Genomic DNA, 13,241 nt, shown 5'->3' on the forward strand with positions numbered 1-13,241 from the left:
GTTTGTCTTTTAAATCCCTACTTCTTGTCATTGCTGCAGAACTGATGTGTGAGCGTGAAGTGTGATTTGCTGCAACCCCAAAACTGTCTGAAAAAAATGACAAATGCAAAAATTGTATCTACAGCCATTTGTTTGCATGTCTTAAGCTGCATCTTAAGCACAACCCTTTCTAGCTCATACACACACACATACTTTTTTAAAAAAAACTTTGCCATGGCTAGAAACCTAATGCTGCTACTGTTTCAGAACATATACTTGGTTTGCACTTTCTCAGCTCCTCAATTTCTTTGAGGTATCTGGCCATAGAAAACCAGGTTAGTGCACAGTAGAGGCTTTCATGGCCACTAATCTCGATGACAAAATTATTCGAACAAACACTTCTTGTGTCACCAATATATATTATGTAAAACCTTGTGACTTTGATTATGTGTCTATAATACAGATTAGTCTGTTTGGGTGTTTGGTGCTGACCTCCAATAAGCTCCTAAAGTATTAGCAAGAATTTGCAAGTGACAGGCAGGCAGAGGTGCTGTTCTGCCTAATCCCATTCTCGAAACTCTGACTATGTATGTCTGAACAGTTTCTGTTGCTTTCCTTAAGGCACTGGGTTATTTCTTTCTCTGCCCCCTCCCAACTGCCTTTGTCCTTCTCTCCACTGCATTGATGTATCACAAATGTTGGAAGATTTAGCTAACCTTATGGATTAGAGCCAGGAAGACAGCGAGAACAAATTTAGAATAGGAGGCAGAGAATGTACCAGCTGGGAGGTGATGCTGTCAATCTCCATGGAGACCTCTTTAGTTACAGCTTTGCTAATTACTCTGTTGAATTGTATAGCGTCTGGTTGAAAGCCCATCCAAGTCAATGGAGAGTTTCTAATTGACTGGCCATGTCTCAGAACCATGAAGAGTGCACAGGGCATAGCCCCGAAGTGTAACCAGTTATGATTTGCATTTGTGGCTTTCTTCTTGATGGCCAAAACACAACCTAAGGAGAATCCAGACACCTTGATCCGGTCTCCTGCATGGGTCCAGCTTCTTTGAAAGAAAAAACCTCTGCAGAAACAAATGTACACCTTGTCTTAGGAAAACAATTTTTTTCTTAGGCATGCAGGTGAACCATCTCCATCACCTTGTTGACAGCATGTGCACTTTCCACAGGAGTCGGCTCCTGTGGAAGATGAACTGGGACAGGATCCACAGAAGCCTTTTGGCTCCAAACACCTAGATAGGACATGGCCCTACACAGGAGTCAGGCAACTACATACACCTGCCCCATGTCCCCAGGATGAGCCTGCTTCATGGCTTGGGAGAGCAAAACGAGGGACTGCAGACATGGGCAGAGAGAAATGTAGCCAGACATCTGGAGAAAAAGCAAAGGCAGCCCCTTGTCTGCTCAGTTAGGACATCTCTTAGCTCAGAGGGGACTGAGCTCACGCCTGGGGACCCTACCCACAACTGCAACACAAGCAACAACAACCCTCAGAGGAAGAAGTTTGGATCCACAGCACTGCAGCTCAGGCTTGTCATTACTTGAAGCCAAACTGGCTTTAGACACTAATCCACTGAACAATTTCCAGTTGTTATCAAAATCTATTGGACTTCTTAACCACGAGTCCCTGAGCTGATGTACCACCCCCTTCAGGTTCCAGTTCTCTGACTTGTTTGTTCAGAAATTATTTATTTGTCCTACAAATAGGAACAATGTTAAATTAACAAATGAAAAAAAATCAGCCGCACACCATGCCTGATTTCTAAAGGGATTTGGCTGTCTGAGCAGATCCTTCCCCTGCAGATAACCATTTCCCCCAATATCGATGCCATTTTCCACCCCCCCATCATTCACTCCGTGCTGCAGGCGCATGCATCTGTGTGCATGTGTATGTGCTCACACCTGCTGAAAAATCTCTTTCTTAGGCACTCACCTCCCCTTGAGCCCCTGCGTGATGCTCAGCAGGGCTGAAAATCCATGGGATAGCTGGTTGCACTGCGATTCAGGGATGCTCCAGGTGGCTAAAACCTGTCCTAAATCCCAGTCCTCTGTACCACTATCAGTGCTGCAATTCCTGCCTGGCGTTTTGGTGAAAAGAGCTGTGATTTAAGGTCAAAAGAAAGATGATCAGTGAGTTCCCTGCAACTTTGCAATTCACTGGAAGGATTTATTTATCTTGGCAAGAATAGAGAAGCTAAAGTTAGGGCCCCAGCCACCCTGCCTCAGGTGCTCATCTTGCCTGACACTAGACATCTGGAAATTATTGGGTTCAAAGCTCACTACCTTTGGCTCGTTTGACAGTAGGTGAAACACAATAGGCACCTCCAGAGGATGATTTGTCTGCGGTATTCTTAGACACCTGCCCCAGGATGAGATGAATCAGCCTCTGTGTTGAATGTTTCTTCTCATGGGCATGAAATGAGCATTGGGTGACGCAGGCTCAGACTTGATAACGTGGAGCTTCAAATTTAACCTAATTCACCTACAAACTCTCAGACGAGGACTTCCACGGGGCCAGCACAAAAACTGGTGTAATATAAGCTGCTTCTCCCATGTGACTTAGACTTCCTCCTCTGAAATGGTCTCCTCCACATTCAAACACTCATTGAAAGGCCCAAAGTAAGCAGCGTAAATTAGTTTAAATCTAGGTGAATATTGGGCTTCACTTCTAATTAATTCCATTTTTATTCTCCACCAGTCCTGCCATTTCCTTGAGCCTTAATGCCATAATGGCTTTAAATACCTGTGTATGCACATTAAGTATAATGTTCAAGGTTTCTGACTACCCCTAAATATTATTCCTAAAACCCTTACACAAGTGCAGGGTTGGTTGAAATTGCCAGAAACATTATTTTGGTGGGTTGGGTGGGGACTGGGTGCTTCAGATATGATTGTACAGCTGTATCACTGTGTAACTGGGAATTAAGCCTTTAAAAAGATGTTTAATAATAATTTTAAATGACTGAGAACTTGGTTAAAGGAGTTGGGGACTGAAACCTGAAATGAAAAGGGACTGAAAAACTTCATAAGCCTTAAAAAAAATGGGAGCAAAGAGCGGACAGACCATGGTTTCTCCAAAAAAGGAGAAAAGAACCAATCCAGAGGTTCAGTCACAGTCGGAAGCTTGCAAAAAGACAGATATTAAAACTAAACCAATAAAATCTGGAAAACTTGCTCTGAGGACAAAGACTGGCCCAACTCTCCCTTGTGGTTACTCCCAGCAGCAGCAGGATGTCCCAGCATGTCCCAGTCTTCCCAGCGACGCCCGCAGGCTGCCAGGGCTGCACCCAAGGCTGGTCGATACGGTTCCCCCTCGGGTGGTGAACACACAGAGCGCCCCAAGCACCTGTAAATCACAAAGAAAATAAAATATCACTGATCTGAGCTCCACACACACACTCTCGCTGCAGCTCAGAGCTCAGCATGTTCCTGCTGAAGGCCAAGGACATTTAGCAGGGACATTTGGGAGGCAAAATGACTGCTCGCTTTCGCGCAGCCGAGCCACGAGCACGCAGCACCGGGTGTGATTCCCAGCAGCTTCCAAAGGCGATGCCCAGCCCTCTGCCAGCACCTGCCTCCGTGCATCCGGATCCGCACAGCTCCTGCTGCTCTTGGAAGGGAGATGTACGCACGTGTGCCCCGCACAGGTACAGGCACCACGGGGGCTTGCCAAGCGTGGGCACAGACCCAGCTGCCATATGGGAAAGGGGAGGGAAGGAGCAGGGGAAGAACATGTTCTTGGCTTTGCTCGGTTCTGCTGTGTGCAACACTAGGGCCGATAAACGGGGAGGGGGCCAGGCGTGCAAGGGGTCTGAGGCTCCTCACGTGAGGCACGAGCAGGAAGGCTCATGGCGGCAGCGGGGAGTTTTGAGTCAAGTGAACTCGCTGCTAATCCTCTTCTACAGAGTCTTTCTTGCAGGAGGAAATCTTATGACTCCAGGGAGAAGTACATTGTGTAACTAAGCAATGGTGAACCCGAGTTGCATTTAACAGGGCTTGGCACAAGCACGACAGAGTAGGATACTCATCCCAAGAGAGCGTGAGAGAGACCATCTCAGTGCATCGCCTGCCGGCTTCGAGTCCTTAAAAGCCCTGGTGTGGCCTTGGGAGAGGAGCTCAAGTAGAGGCAGGAAAAAAAAAAAAGAAAAAAAGCCCCACAACCCTGAAGAAATCAGCTCACCGCACAGGGCTTCCCTGTGCTTGTTGGTGAAACATTGCATAATGTCCCTTTGCACTGTGCAGAGCTTTGAAATCCGCAGGATCAAAGCTGTATGGAGACACTATGGATGTGCTGAGACAAATTTAAAGGCATTTCACAATTATAGCAAGAAGCACAAAGCCACACTTCGGGCATCTCTTGCTGTTCCACCATGACATCTAGTGGCACGGTGCAGTTTTACTGGTGGACTGGGATCTGTGGTTCTGGTTTTAGGCCTACTCCTGCACTCTTCTCCTGAATAGCTTTTCCCCATCAGTCTGCGAGATGTCACATACGACTTCAGAAAAGGCTATTTTCCCATTTCATCCTATTGGATTTTTCCAGATTTAACAAGTTGGGGTTTAAAGCTTTCACAGTGTGCAGGCGAGGGTTCTGCTTCCTACAATGTATTGCTGGGTCTTCACATTTATGTGCCTTGTCTTTGTTTTACAACTTTATGCCATAGATGCTGAAAACGGACAAAAGGGATCATGGGTTAAAATGTGTGATCATTTAAGTCAGTTAAAATAAAAATATCTAGGTCACAGCAGCGTCCAGTTGAAGGCTGGTCTTTGAGGTCTCAGAGGTCTGAATTTGCAGCTGTCACTGGGTAAATCTCGTTTGCAAACCATCCTCTAAATCAAATTGCTTCTCACACAGTTTCTCATACTTTGGTATAAGCCGGGCACAATTTTTGCTCAGCCTGTTGCAGTCTGTTGTGTGAGATCAACAGCATGTGATCCAGTGTCAAAAAAAATGCTACCGAGTCACTGTGTAACCTTTGTCATGTTAGTTAAAAATGTCACCGCTGTCTGGGCGTGTTCACACCAGGGCGGTTTGCAGGGATGCTGGGCATTCACTCAGAGAAACAGAAAGGCCTAGCCTGTGGGCCACCGCCTCTCCCAACTGATTAAAAGGAAGATGATTGTTCTTCTTTTTCTGTGTTTTGAAGCTTCACATATACTGAGAGATATTAGGGAACTGTCTGGACAGTAAATGCTGCAGGCGCAGTCTTCACATAATTGCCACAACTGCCAGAGCAGGAACATGGCAGTCCAAAGCGACTGCAAACCAAGTCCTGAATTAAATGGTAGGTTAAAAATAACGTCTCTAATAAGAAAAGTAAGCAATAAAAGAGAGGCCATGAAATAAACCAAAACAGCTTAGCACAAATTTCTCATTGGTGGCAGACACCGATGCCAAAACAGAAACTGTGGAGCTAAAAAAGAGCTCCCCAACACACACCGCAGTGATTTAATCAAGAGCATGAGCAACCCAGCAGAGAGGCAAGGGCTGGGAATGGGGGGTACGGGGCTGGGGGTGTCAGGGGAAACCCCCGGCGGTTTGGCTCCCAGCCCATGGCTTTTGAACCCATCCCCGGCACCTGCCTGGCCCCAGCCCATGGCGGCCTCACGGCGTGAAGCAGGAGCCAGGCTGCGGCGGCTCGAGCTGCTTAAAAACGCCCCGAAGAGGGCAAAGCCAGTGCGATGCGCCTTTGCACATTCTGAACCGCAGCTCCTTCCCTCTTCCCCAGGAGCCGTCTCCCCTCAAGCCCCCGCGCAGGGCTGGGGCTGTTTGCCGGGCAGGCGGCGGGCGAGGGTGGGAAGAGCCCTCCACAGGAAACGCTTCAGCGTCGGTGTTTTCACCCTACCCGGGCCCCTGCGCCGTCCCAGCGCCTGGGGGTCGGTTCCCCTCCGGGCGGGTTTGCCTCCGGGAGGACCCTGCGCGGCCCGCACCCCGCCCCGGCCCCGGGCACAAGATGGCGGCGGCCGTGAGGGCGCCCGCCGGAGCGAAGGGCCGGGGCGGCGGGCGGCGGGGCGGAGAGGGCCCGGCGGCGCGGCGCTGAGGAGGCCGCCCGGCCCGCCGTCCCCTCGCCGCCTTCTGACGGGCTCCGGCGCCCCCGCCGCGGCGGGGTGGGGCTGCAGCGGCGGCCGCAGCCGGGCCGAGGAGCCGGGGGGGGCTGCCGGCCCCGCGCCCCGGCCTCGGCGATGAGCGGCGCCGCGGAGGCGCGGGAGCTGGAGGAGCGGCTGCGGGAGGCGGCGGCGCTGGGGGACGTGGAGGAGGTGCGGCGGCTGCTGGGCGCGGGGGCCGACATCAACTCCCGCAACGAGATCAACGGCTGGTGAGGGGCGGCCGGGCCGGGCCGGGGGCGGCAGGGCCGGGGGTACGGGCGGCTTCCCGGGGGCAGCGGCGGAGCCCGGGGGGGCTGCCGCGGAGGCGGGCCCTGCCCGTGGCTTGCGCGGGGCGTTTGGCCAGGCGTGTGCTGGGCTCGGGGGTCCCCGCCTGAGGCCGGGCACCCCTCGTTAGGGGTAGGGGAGAGCCGCTTTGAGGACGCGGCTCTTTTGGTTCTTAGTTCTCCTCTTTACAAAAAAGGAAGTGCTAATCTCAGGAGGCTTTGAGATTTACTGCTAAAGAGGATCACAGTAAAGAGGCCACCCTCCTTCCACCGGTCACTACGTGTTTGCTCGAGGGCCTCTTCCAGAGCTGCTCATGCCCCCCAGCACGGACACCAGTGGGGAGTCACTCCTGCGCTGTAGCAAGGCAAAGGGGGGCCTTGCCCCGCAGAACTTACACTGGATTCATAACTTTAAAATAAAGTGATGCAACGAAGGAAACTTTATCCCCAGTTGTTGTCACTCTACATGCAACTCAGGTGAATTAGGAGGGGCACGTGAGGAGGAGCCGGGCGACAGGGCTGCGGCTGACAGCACAACCCCTCTGCTTCCTTCCCGCAGGACCTGTCTGCACTGGGCCTGTAAGAGGAACCACGCTCCAGTGGTGTCCTGCCTGCTGGATGCTGGTGCCGATAAGCAGATCCTCACCACTAAAGGAGAGCTGGCTGCACAGTTAACTTCGAAACCAGACATCCAGAAGATTTTGGGAGGTACAGTTCCCATCTGAAGAGTCATCTCGAATTCTTGGTCTAAAAACTAAAGCATTTTTAGTGCTTTTATATGAGGCAGTAGATTGGCAAAACTTGGCCTGGGACTATTGCATCTCATTAGATAGCTCTGATTTGTAACTGTAATTCATACTCGGGCAAATAGACGTGGGGATTTCAAGTAGGAAGGGCTTTTATTCTGAGCTGTGTCATCAAGAGATTGAAAAGCTGTATACTTTGGGAAATGTGCTACTGCAGTCCTGTTTGCTCTCATTAAGCAGAAGCTAGCATGCAGGCTGCAAATGGATAGAGGCTTTCACAGTGGTACAATTTAACTGTTGTCTGACCGGAAGAAATCTTACAAATCCACTCAGAACAACTGCAGCATTTCAGAAGTTACGGTTCCTGAGGATTTTGTTATACTGTGACTTACAGTATGATTAATTTTTGCCCTGTGCTTCTGTCATCTTACACTTTTCATATGCACAGCAAACCTAGTTAGATGTATGTGATGGTCCTGAACTCTGCCAGTGCCTGTTTCCATCAGCATCTAGGTACTGTGCTCCAGCTTAAAATTTTTAAGTGCTTCACCTTTGGAAATGTTGATGTTCTGTCTTCTGCTAATTGCACTTAAATTGCTCTCTACAATGATATGCTCTTACATCAACAGTGCAGTTATCTTAAATGAAGTTGCAGCTAAATCATGACAAGGTTACAGCTGTCACAACTGAAGGAATGGCACGTTCTTTGCATGAGCATTTTATTTTCTGTTGGGCAAGGTGTTCATCTCTTGCACTTCGTTCATGACAAATGACTTGTGTTCTGTTTTTAACATCTAAACTGTCAAGGGTGCGTGAATGAACTCTGTTCACAGTTGCCTTATTTTGTCTGTTAAGCTTTCATGTGTTTCCTGGGGAACAAACACATATCACTTATATTCTCCCAAATGGTTTTTATTCTGGGAGTGCAGTGCTGTTGAGCAGATCTTTCCGAACCGCTTTGACATTAATATTAATGTCCTGTAATGCTCAGTCAGGCAAGAATGTCATTTACTGCAGTACTTTTAAGCAAGAGAAGAGTTGGCTTGGGTATTATATCAAATAGTCACTTACCTGAAGAAATACTCGGTTTAATTTGTTGGCATGGGTCATAATAAACTATTTACAGCAGTGTTATTAAAAGCATTGTAAAACGAGGTTTAGTGAAGAACTACTGGTCATACAGTTCCTTTGAAAATCCTGGAATAACACTGCTAGAAATGAGGTATCTTTCAACAGGTATTTTTTTCCTACTTTGCTTTTAAAAAGCACAATACATTGTAGAAATTTGTAGGTTTTTCTTTCATTGTAGAGCTACTTGCCTTCCAGGTGTTACATGCGTATGATACATTAGTATCACCTTTTGCTTACCTCAGAATGCCATGTAATTTTAAGACACAGCAGGAAAACTAACTACATTCAAAATGAGAAAGAGCTATCCAATAACATGGTGGGTTTTTTCTCTCTCCATCCCCTACCCCTCATTTTTGAACTTCATTAACAGAGGAAGAAACTGAATGCCAAGGAGTGAAGGATTTAAATTTGCCAATTGTTGCAAACTACTTGGCCAGCCCACCGCTCCCTTACGTTTACACAGAAGAAAGCATTCCAGACAGCTTGGCAGAATCCCAGAATGAAAGTGCTTCCATCTCTTCTGCTTCCCAGTGTGAAACTAGTCCTTGCTCATCCGCAACTCAGGTTGAAAGCATATGCACACCTACATCATGCAACAGCGACGATGACTTTCCCGCACTAGAGGCTGGGGAGGAGCCACCCACCCCGCCAGCAGCTGCCGCGGCACCGCACTGCGCCCAGCCCGGGGTGCACAACGGCCCCGCTCCCCGGCCGGCCTCGCCCCGCCGTGGAGCTCTGGTCTCGCCCGGAGCAGCCCGACAGGCCGAACCTCTGCAGCCCGACAGGTCACCCACCGGTCCCGCGCCAACCTTTCAGCCCTTTTTCTTTACTGGAACTTTCCCATGTAACATGCAAGGTAATGAAGTGTAATTTCCCATCTTTCTCTTATATTCTGTTCCATGTCTCTGTGACAGGGTGAAAGAGGACGTTAAATAAATCGTTCCACTTTCAGACTTGTGTGGAATAGAGGCAGAGATGTTGAATTCTTTGACCAAAACTACCCAGAACATTTTATTTTTCTGTTCTGCTAGGTAAAATAACTGTTATACTGTATGTTAGACATGGTAATACTTTGCAGATCAATGGAAAGATCAGTCCAAGCAACATAAAAATTCAAGTTTTCCACTACAGCCTATAGCATCAAATGCATCTCTGGTAGGTTGGTAACAACTTGACTTTGTGACCGGACAGATCAGATTTTTAACATTGTAAACATGGTTCCCCTGTGTACATCTTGCTGTTCAAACGGAAGCTTTTATTAACTGCACAGTGTTTCTCAGTGAGATACAGGTATTGTGTTATAAAACCTGAGTTCAGAAGAGAACGGTAAATACTGTAGTGTTAGGTATGGGTTGGCTTTGTTTGGTTGTTTTTTTTTAGGAAAAAAACCCTTTTAATCTTTTTTTTCAATCAGAACTTGTGCTTAAGGTGAGAGTCCAGAACCTCAGAGACAATGACTTCATTGAAATTGAACTGGACAGACAAGAACTGACCTATCAAGATCTGCTCAGAGTGAGTTGCTGTGAATTGGGCGTTAATCCAGAACAAGTAGAGAAGATCAGAAAATTACCTAATACACTGGTAAGAAAGGTAAGAATTGAAATCAGAGATTAATTTGACTTTGCAGACATCAGAGAAGGTATTTTTGAAAAAGATTGGCAAAACATGGCCTTGTGTTAAAAAAAAACCTGACTTAAGCTCACAAATTGAAAAGGATTTTGGACTTCTCTTAAAACTTCATCACTTCCTTTAAATATTCTTGTCAAAATAGGCAGAGTGTTTCAGCTCCTAAGTGCATGAAACTATTACAGCTTGACTTTTTTTAAAATGTATTAGAAACAGCGCATTAGTGTGCTTTTAACATAATTGCCATGTACTACTTCACTGTTTGCTTGCCTAAAAAGAACAAATAGTAAGGGGAAAAAAACCCACAAAATGGGGTGTGAATAATTTAAAGATATGCCATTATCAAACGAACATGCCCTTCTGTTCCAAAAATACTTATTCTGGAGGTCTGTAAATGAAGTGCATTTGGTCACAACTCTTCGTTAAGTGACATGCACAAATACAGTGAAATCATAATGAGGTTCAAGGAGAAAAAAATGTATGGTTCAAGGAGAAAAAAACCCAAACATGCTTTGAAAGAAAGTGTATACTGGTAGCACTTTCTTCATTATTCTTGCCATTGGGTGTGAGCTCCCTGGGATTTTAGTTTTTACTTCCTTTAGCCATTATTATAAATAATAATAACCAGATAGGTTTAGAAGTAATGCGTAGTTCTGTCTGTTCTTTAAAAGGACAAGGATGTTGCCAGACTTCAGGACTTCCAAGAGCTGGAGTTAGTTCTTGTGAAAAGCGACAGCTCTCCTTTCAGAAATGCTGCGTCAACTTTGACCGAGAGACCATGCTACAACAGCAGGGCATCGAAGCTGACTTACTGACTCTTCTAGACGCATCTCGAGTGTGAAAAGCTGGTAATTATATGCTGCTGCCTTCTGAAGGCAGTGAATTAAGCGTGTGTAAAACCTTAAGTTATTGTTAGGGTTACTATTTTAACTAATAGTTTATCTTTTATATTTAATATCCCCTTTGCTTTTATTTTTTTACTTGATACTGTATTCAGATAAGGGATACCTCATTTGTCTACTAAAATCACATGCTTCCAGTGTATTTCAATGAAGTTTATTGGTGGTATTTGGCAACAGAGGGCAGGAAAGACTTAAATTATTGATATGAAATGTATGTTGAGTACTCCCACTCTTTGACCAAATAAGACTCATGGAAAAGAGATTCAGGAAATTGTGTGTGTGTGTGTCTGTGTATATATATATTTTTTAAACTTCCTGATTAACTTAAACGTCAGAGCGTATTTGGCATGCAATGAACAGTTGCTCTCTAAAAATGTAAAACTTGCAAGCCCCTTCTCGAAGACTTACCAAGATGTGTTGTTTTGCCTGCTGGGGATAGAAATACTTAATGATCTGGAGTGACAGGAGAAAAATTTTCACTGGGCTGAAAGTAAGTGGAGTGTCCACATTTAAATGTTCCTTTCCCATCTGAGAATATTGTATCTTAAGTGATGGCATTCTTCCACTTCCACAAAAAAAATACAGAAGCCTCTCTTAATTAAGGAGCATTTAAGTCACAGAGCAAGTTAAAAGTGCCCTTTCAGAAAGCCCTTCTGTTTCAGGAGCTAGGGAGGGGATCACAACTCTGCATCCGTGGTTTTGTTCATTTATCTTCCCACCGCTGGGAGGAGACTGCATTACGCACACCAAAAGTCAGTACAGTACGGTTAAGTCAGCCCCCCCTGCCAGGCCAGTCACAGGCTGTGCGGTTCCCGTCTGCTGCGCGAGGAGCAGAAGCACAACAGGATACTCGTGAGGTCCCACAACTGCCAGGAGCATACCACGCTCTTGATTAGCCATACCGAACTGGGAACGTAGCCCATTAGCAAATAACTGACCTGTAACCTGTAACATGCGCAGTCTGCGGTCACTTTGCGTCCACAGTTTTAGCCAGATGAGTACTGAAAGGGCTGAATGCCTCTAGGTGCTTTCAGCTGAATTTTTTTTAGAGGAAAAAACCCCAGAATCTGGTTAAGCTACAGGCTACTTAACTTGTATTTAAGCAAGCCAGTAATAAAAACATCCACCTGTGGTTTTATGAATGGCAAAAGTCATCATTAAAACACACCCTGAAGTCACTCCCTTTCAGTCCAAACAAAGTATTTAAGTAGCAGCATTGCTGGAGGCTTTTCCTGTTAACATGGTAGTCTGCAAAGTTCCACCTTAAGAGGCTTTTCGGTTTTTGTATCAAAAACTACAATGATGACTTATGCACCAAAAACCTTAATTGGGTACTGGGGTGGATGAAGGGGTGAGGGAATAGTTTTATCTGAACACAAGCTGCTTTTTTTATTCTTCCCCCAATAGCACTGATTTTTCCTTCCATCTCTGTGTTATTAAGCAGCACTAGAGCAGAGTTTATGCACAGCTGATGCAGTGTTTGTTGCTGTTGATCTGGACTGTAATGTTGACATTCAGACCATAAATAGTGCAATCGACACGTTTTGGTAGGTGCAGCACAGCTGCTGCCCTGCCCTCAGCTGCTTTAGCTTTGAGGTGGCTCCTCCGAGCAAGGCCGGTCAAAGCCTGTCAGAATACAAAACCCCTTCTGCCAGCAGAGGAGACGCTCGACTCTGGGTTCAGGACTTCACCATGTTACTTAGGCTTAAAATGTCTGCTTAGTGCATTCAAAATAATTACCATCCTTTCCCCCTTTCACTTAAACTCTGCTGACTCCCTCTTCTCTATCCGGGAGCTGGGCTACTTTAAAGCCCGATTCAACTCCTGGTACAGCTTCAACTCCTGGTATGCTCAAGACTGTGACACAGTATGAAGTAGAATTTCCTAACTATGGCTCCCGCTTTGTTTTTCTTGTAGGACAGGGAAGTTTTTATTTTAACAATTGTGTATTTATCTTTTCAGCACAGCTTGGAGGCTAGTTCAGATTATGTGCAATAACTGTTTCAAAAGCAGTAGTAGTTAAATGGCTCAAAACTAAGTATCTAATTTCTTTTCAGTTCTTTTAGGAAATCAGTGTAAAGACTGCCTCCACTAATTACTGAACATTCAGCTACAGGAGCAGCTGGTTTAAAAAAAGCTTTATTTGCTCTAGTTTCCACCAAGAATAACTGTTAATGTGACAAGACTAAAACGTTAATCATGATCTGACTGTAATATTAACAGTAAGTCTATGCATTCAGAGAAATATTTTTGTATGTTTTATGCAGTTTGATAAACTCTAAGGCACACTAGTTATGTTAACTTTTTTTGTTGGGTTTTTTCTTTGAACAACAAACCGTTGGTATGACAACTGAAACTAAGTTTACAAAACTTACTGTTCTTCCAAGGACAACTTTTGTTTGCACTACAAACTTGTACTGAACTGACATTGCTACTCTTCACTTATATTAAAGTATCAGTTGTTTCAAGTA

At 46.0% G+C, this 13,241-nt stretch overlaps 1 protein-coding gene and 1 long non-coding RNA gene across 3 annotated transcripts; both read left to right on the plus strand.

Moving 5' to 3' along the window:
* The first annotated feature begins 2,817 nt into the window (after positions 1–2,817).
* On the plus strand, positions 2,818–4,736 carry LOC141932935 (uncharacterized). The gene is made up of 2 exons (XR_012625963.1): positions 2,818–3,638; positions 3,985–4,736. It is a non-coding gene; the product is annotated as an uncharacterized LOC141932935 (long non-coding RNA).
* A 1,071-nt stretch (positions 4,737–5,807) lies between these two features.
* Positions 5,808–13,241, plus strand: LOC141933190 (ankyrin repeat domain-containing protein 40-like). 2 transcript variants are annotated; one of them, XM_074847628.1, is made up of 5 exons: positions 5,808–6,311; positions 6,925–7,073; positions 8,613–9,098; positions 9,657–9,823; positions 10,540–13,241. In XM_074847628.1, the coding sequence occupies exons 1-5, from the start codon at positions 6,178–6,180 to the stop codon at positions 10,681–10,683; spliced, it is 1,080 nt and encodes a 359-aa protein (XP_074703729.1). In that variant the 5' UTR covers positions 5,808–6,177; the 3' UTR covers positions 10,684–13,241. The 2 variants fall into 2 exon arrangements, with proteins under 2 accessions (XP_074703729.1, XP_074703728.1); XM_074847627.1 differs by having other exon boundaries at positions 5,822–6,311; positions 9,657–9,832.

The sequence above is a fragment of the Strix aluco genome, chromosome 21 (assembly GCF_031877795.1).
Source record: "Strix aluco isolate bStrAlu1 chromosome 21, bStrAlu1.hap1, whole genome shotgun sequence".
In the NCBI taxonomy this organism is placed as follows: Eukaryota; Metazoa; Chordata; class Aves; order Strigiformes; family Strigidae; genus Strix; species Strix aluco.

Excerpts from the sequence above, each read along its gene's own strand:
- LOC141933190 (XM_074847627.1), top strand. The coding sequence starts at position 6,178 with ATGAGCGGCGCCGCGGAGGCGCGGGAGCTGGAGGAGCGGCTGCGGGAG. Across the intron at positions 6,312-6,924 it reads CGCAACGAGATCAACGGCTG|GACCTGTCTGCACTGGGCCT; the intron begins GTGAGGGGCGGC and ends TCCTTCCCGCAG. Across the intron at positions 9,833-10,539 it reads CTAATACACTGGTAAGAAAG|GACAAGGATGTTGCCAGACT; the intron begins GTAAGAATTGAA and ends GTTCTTTAAAAG.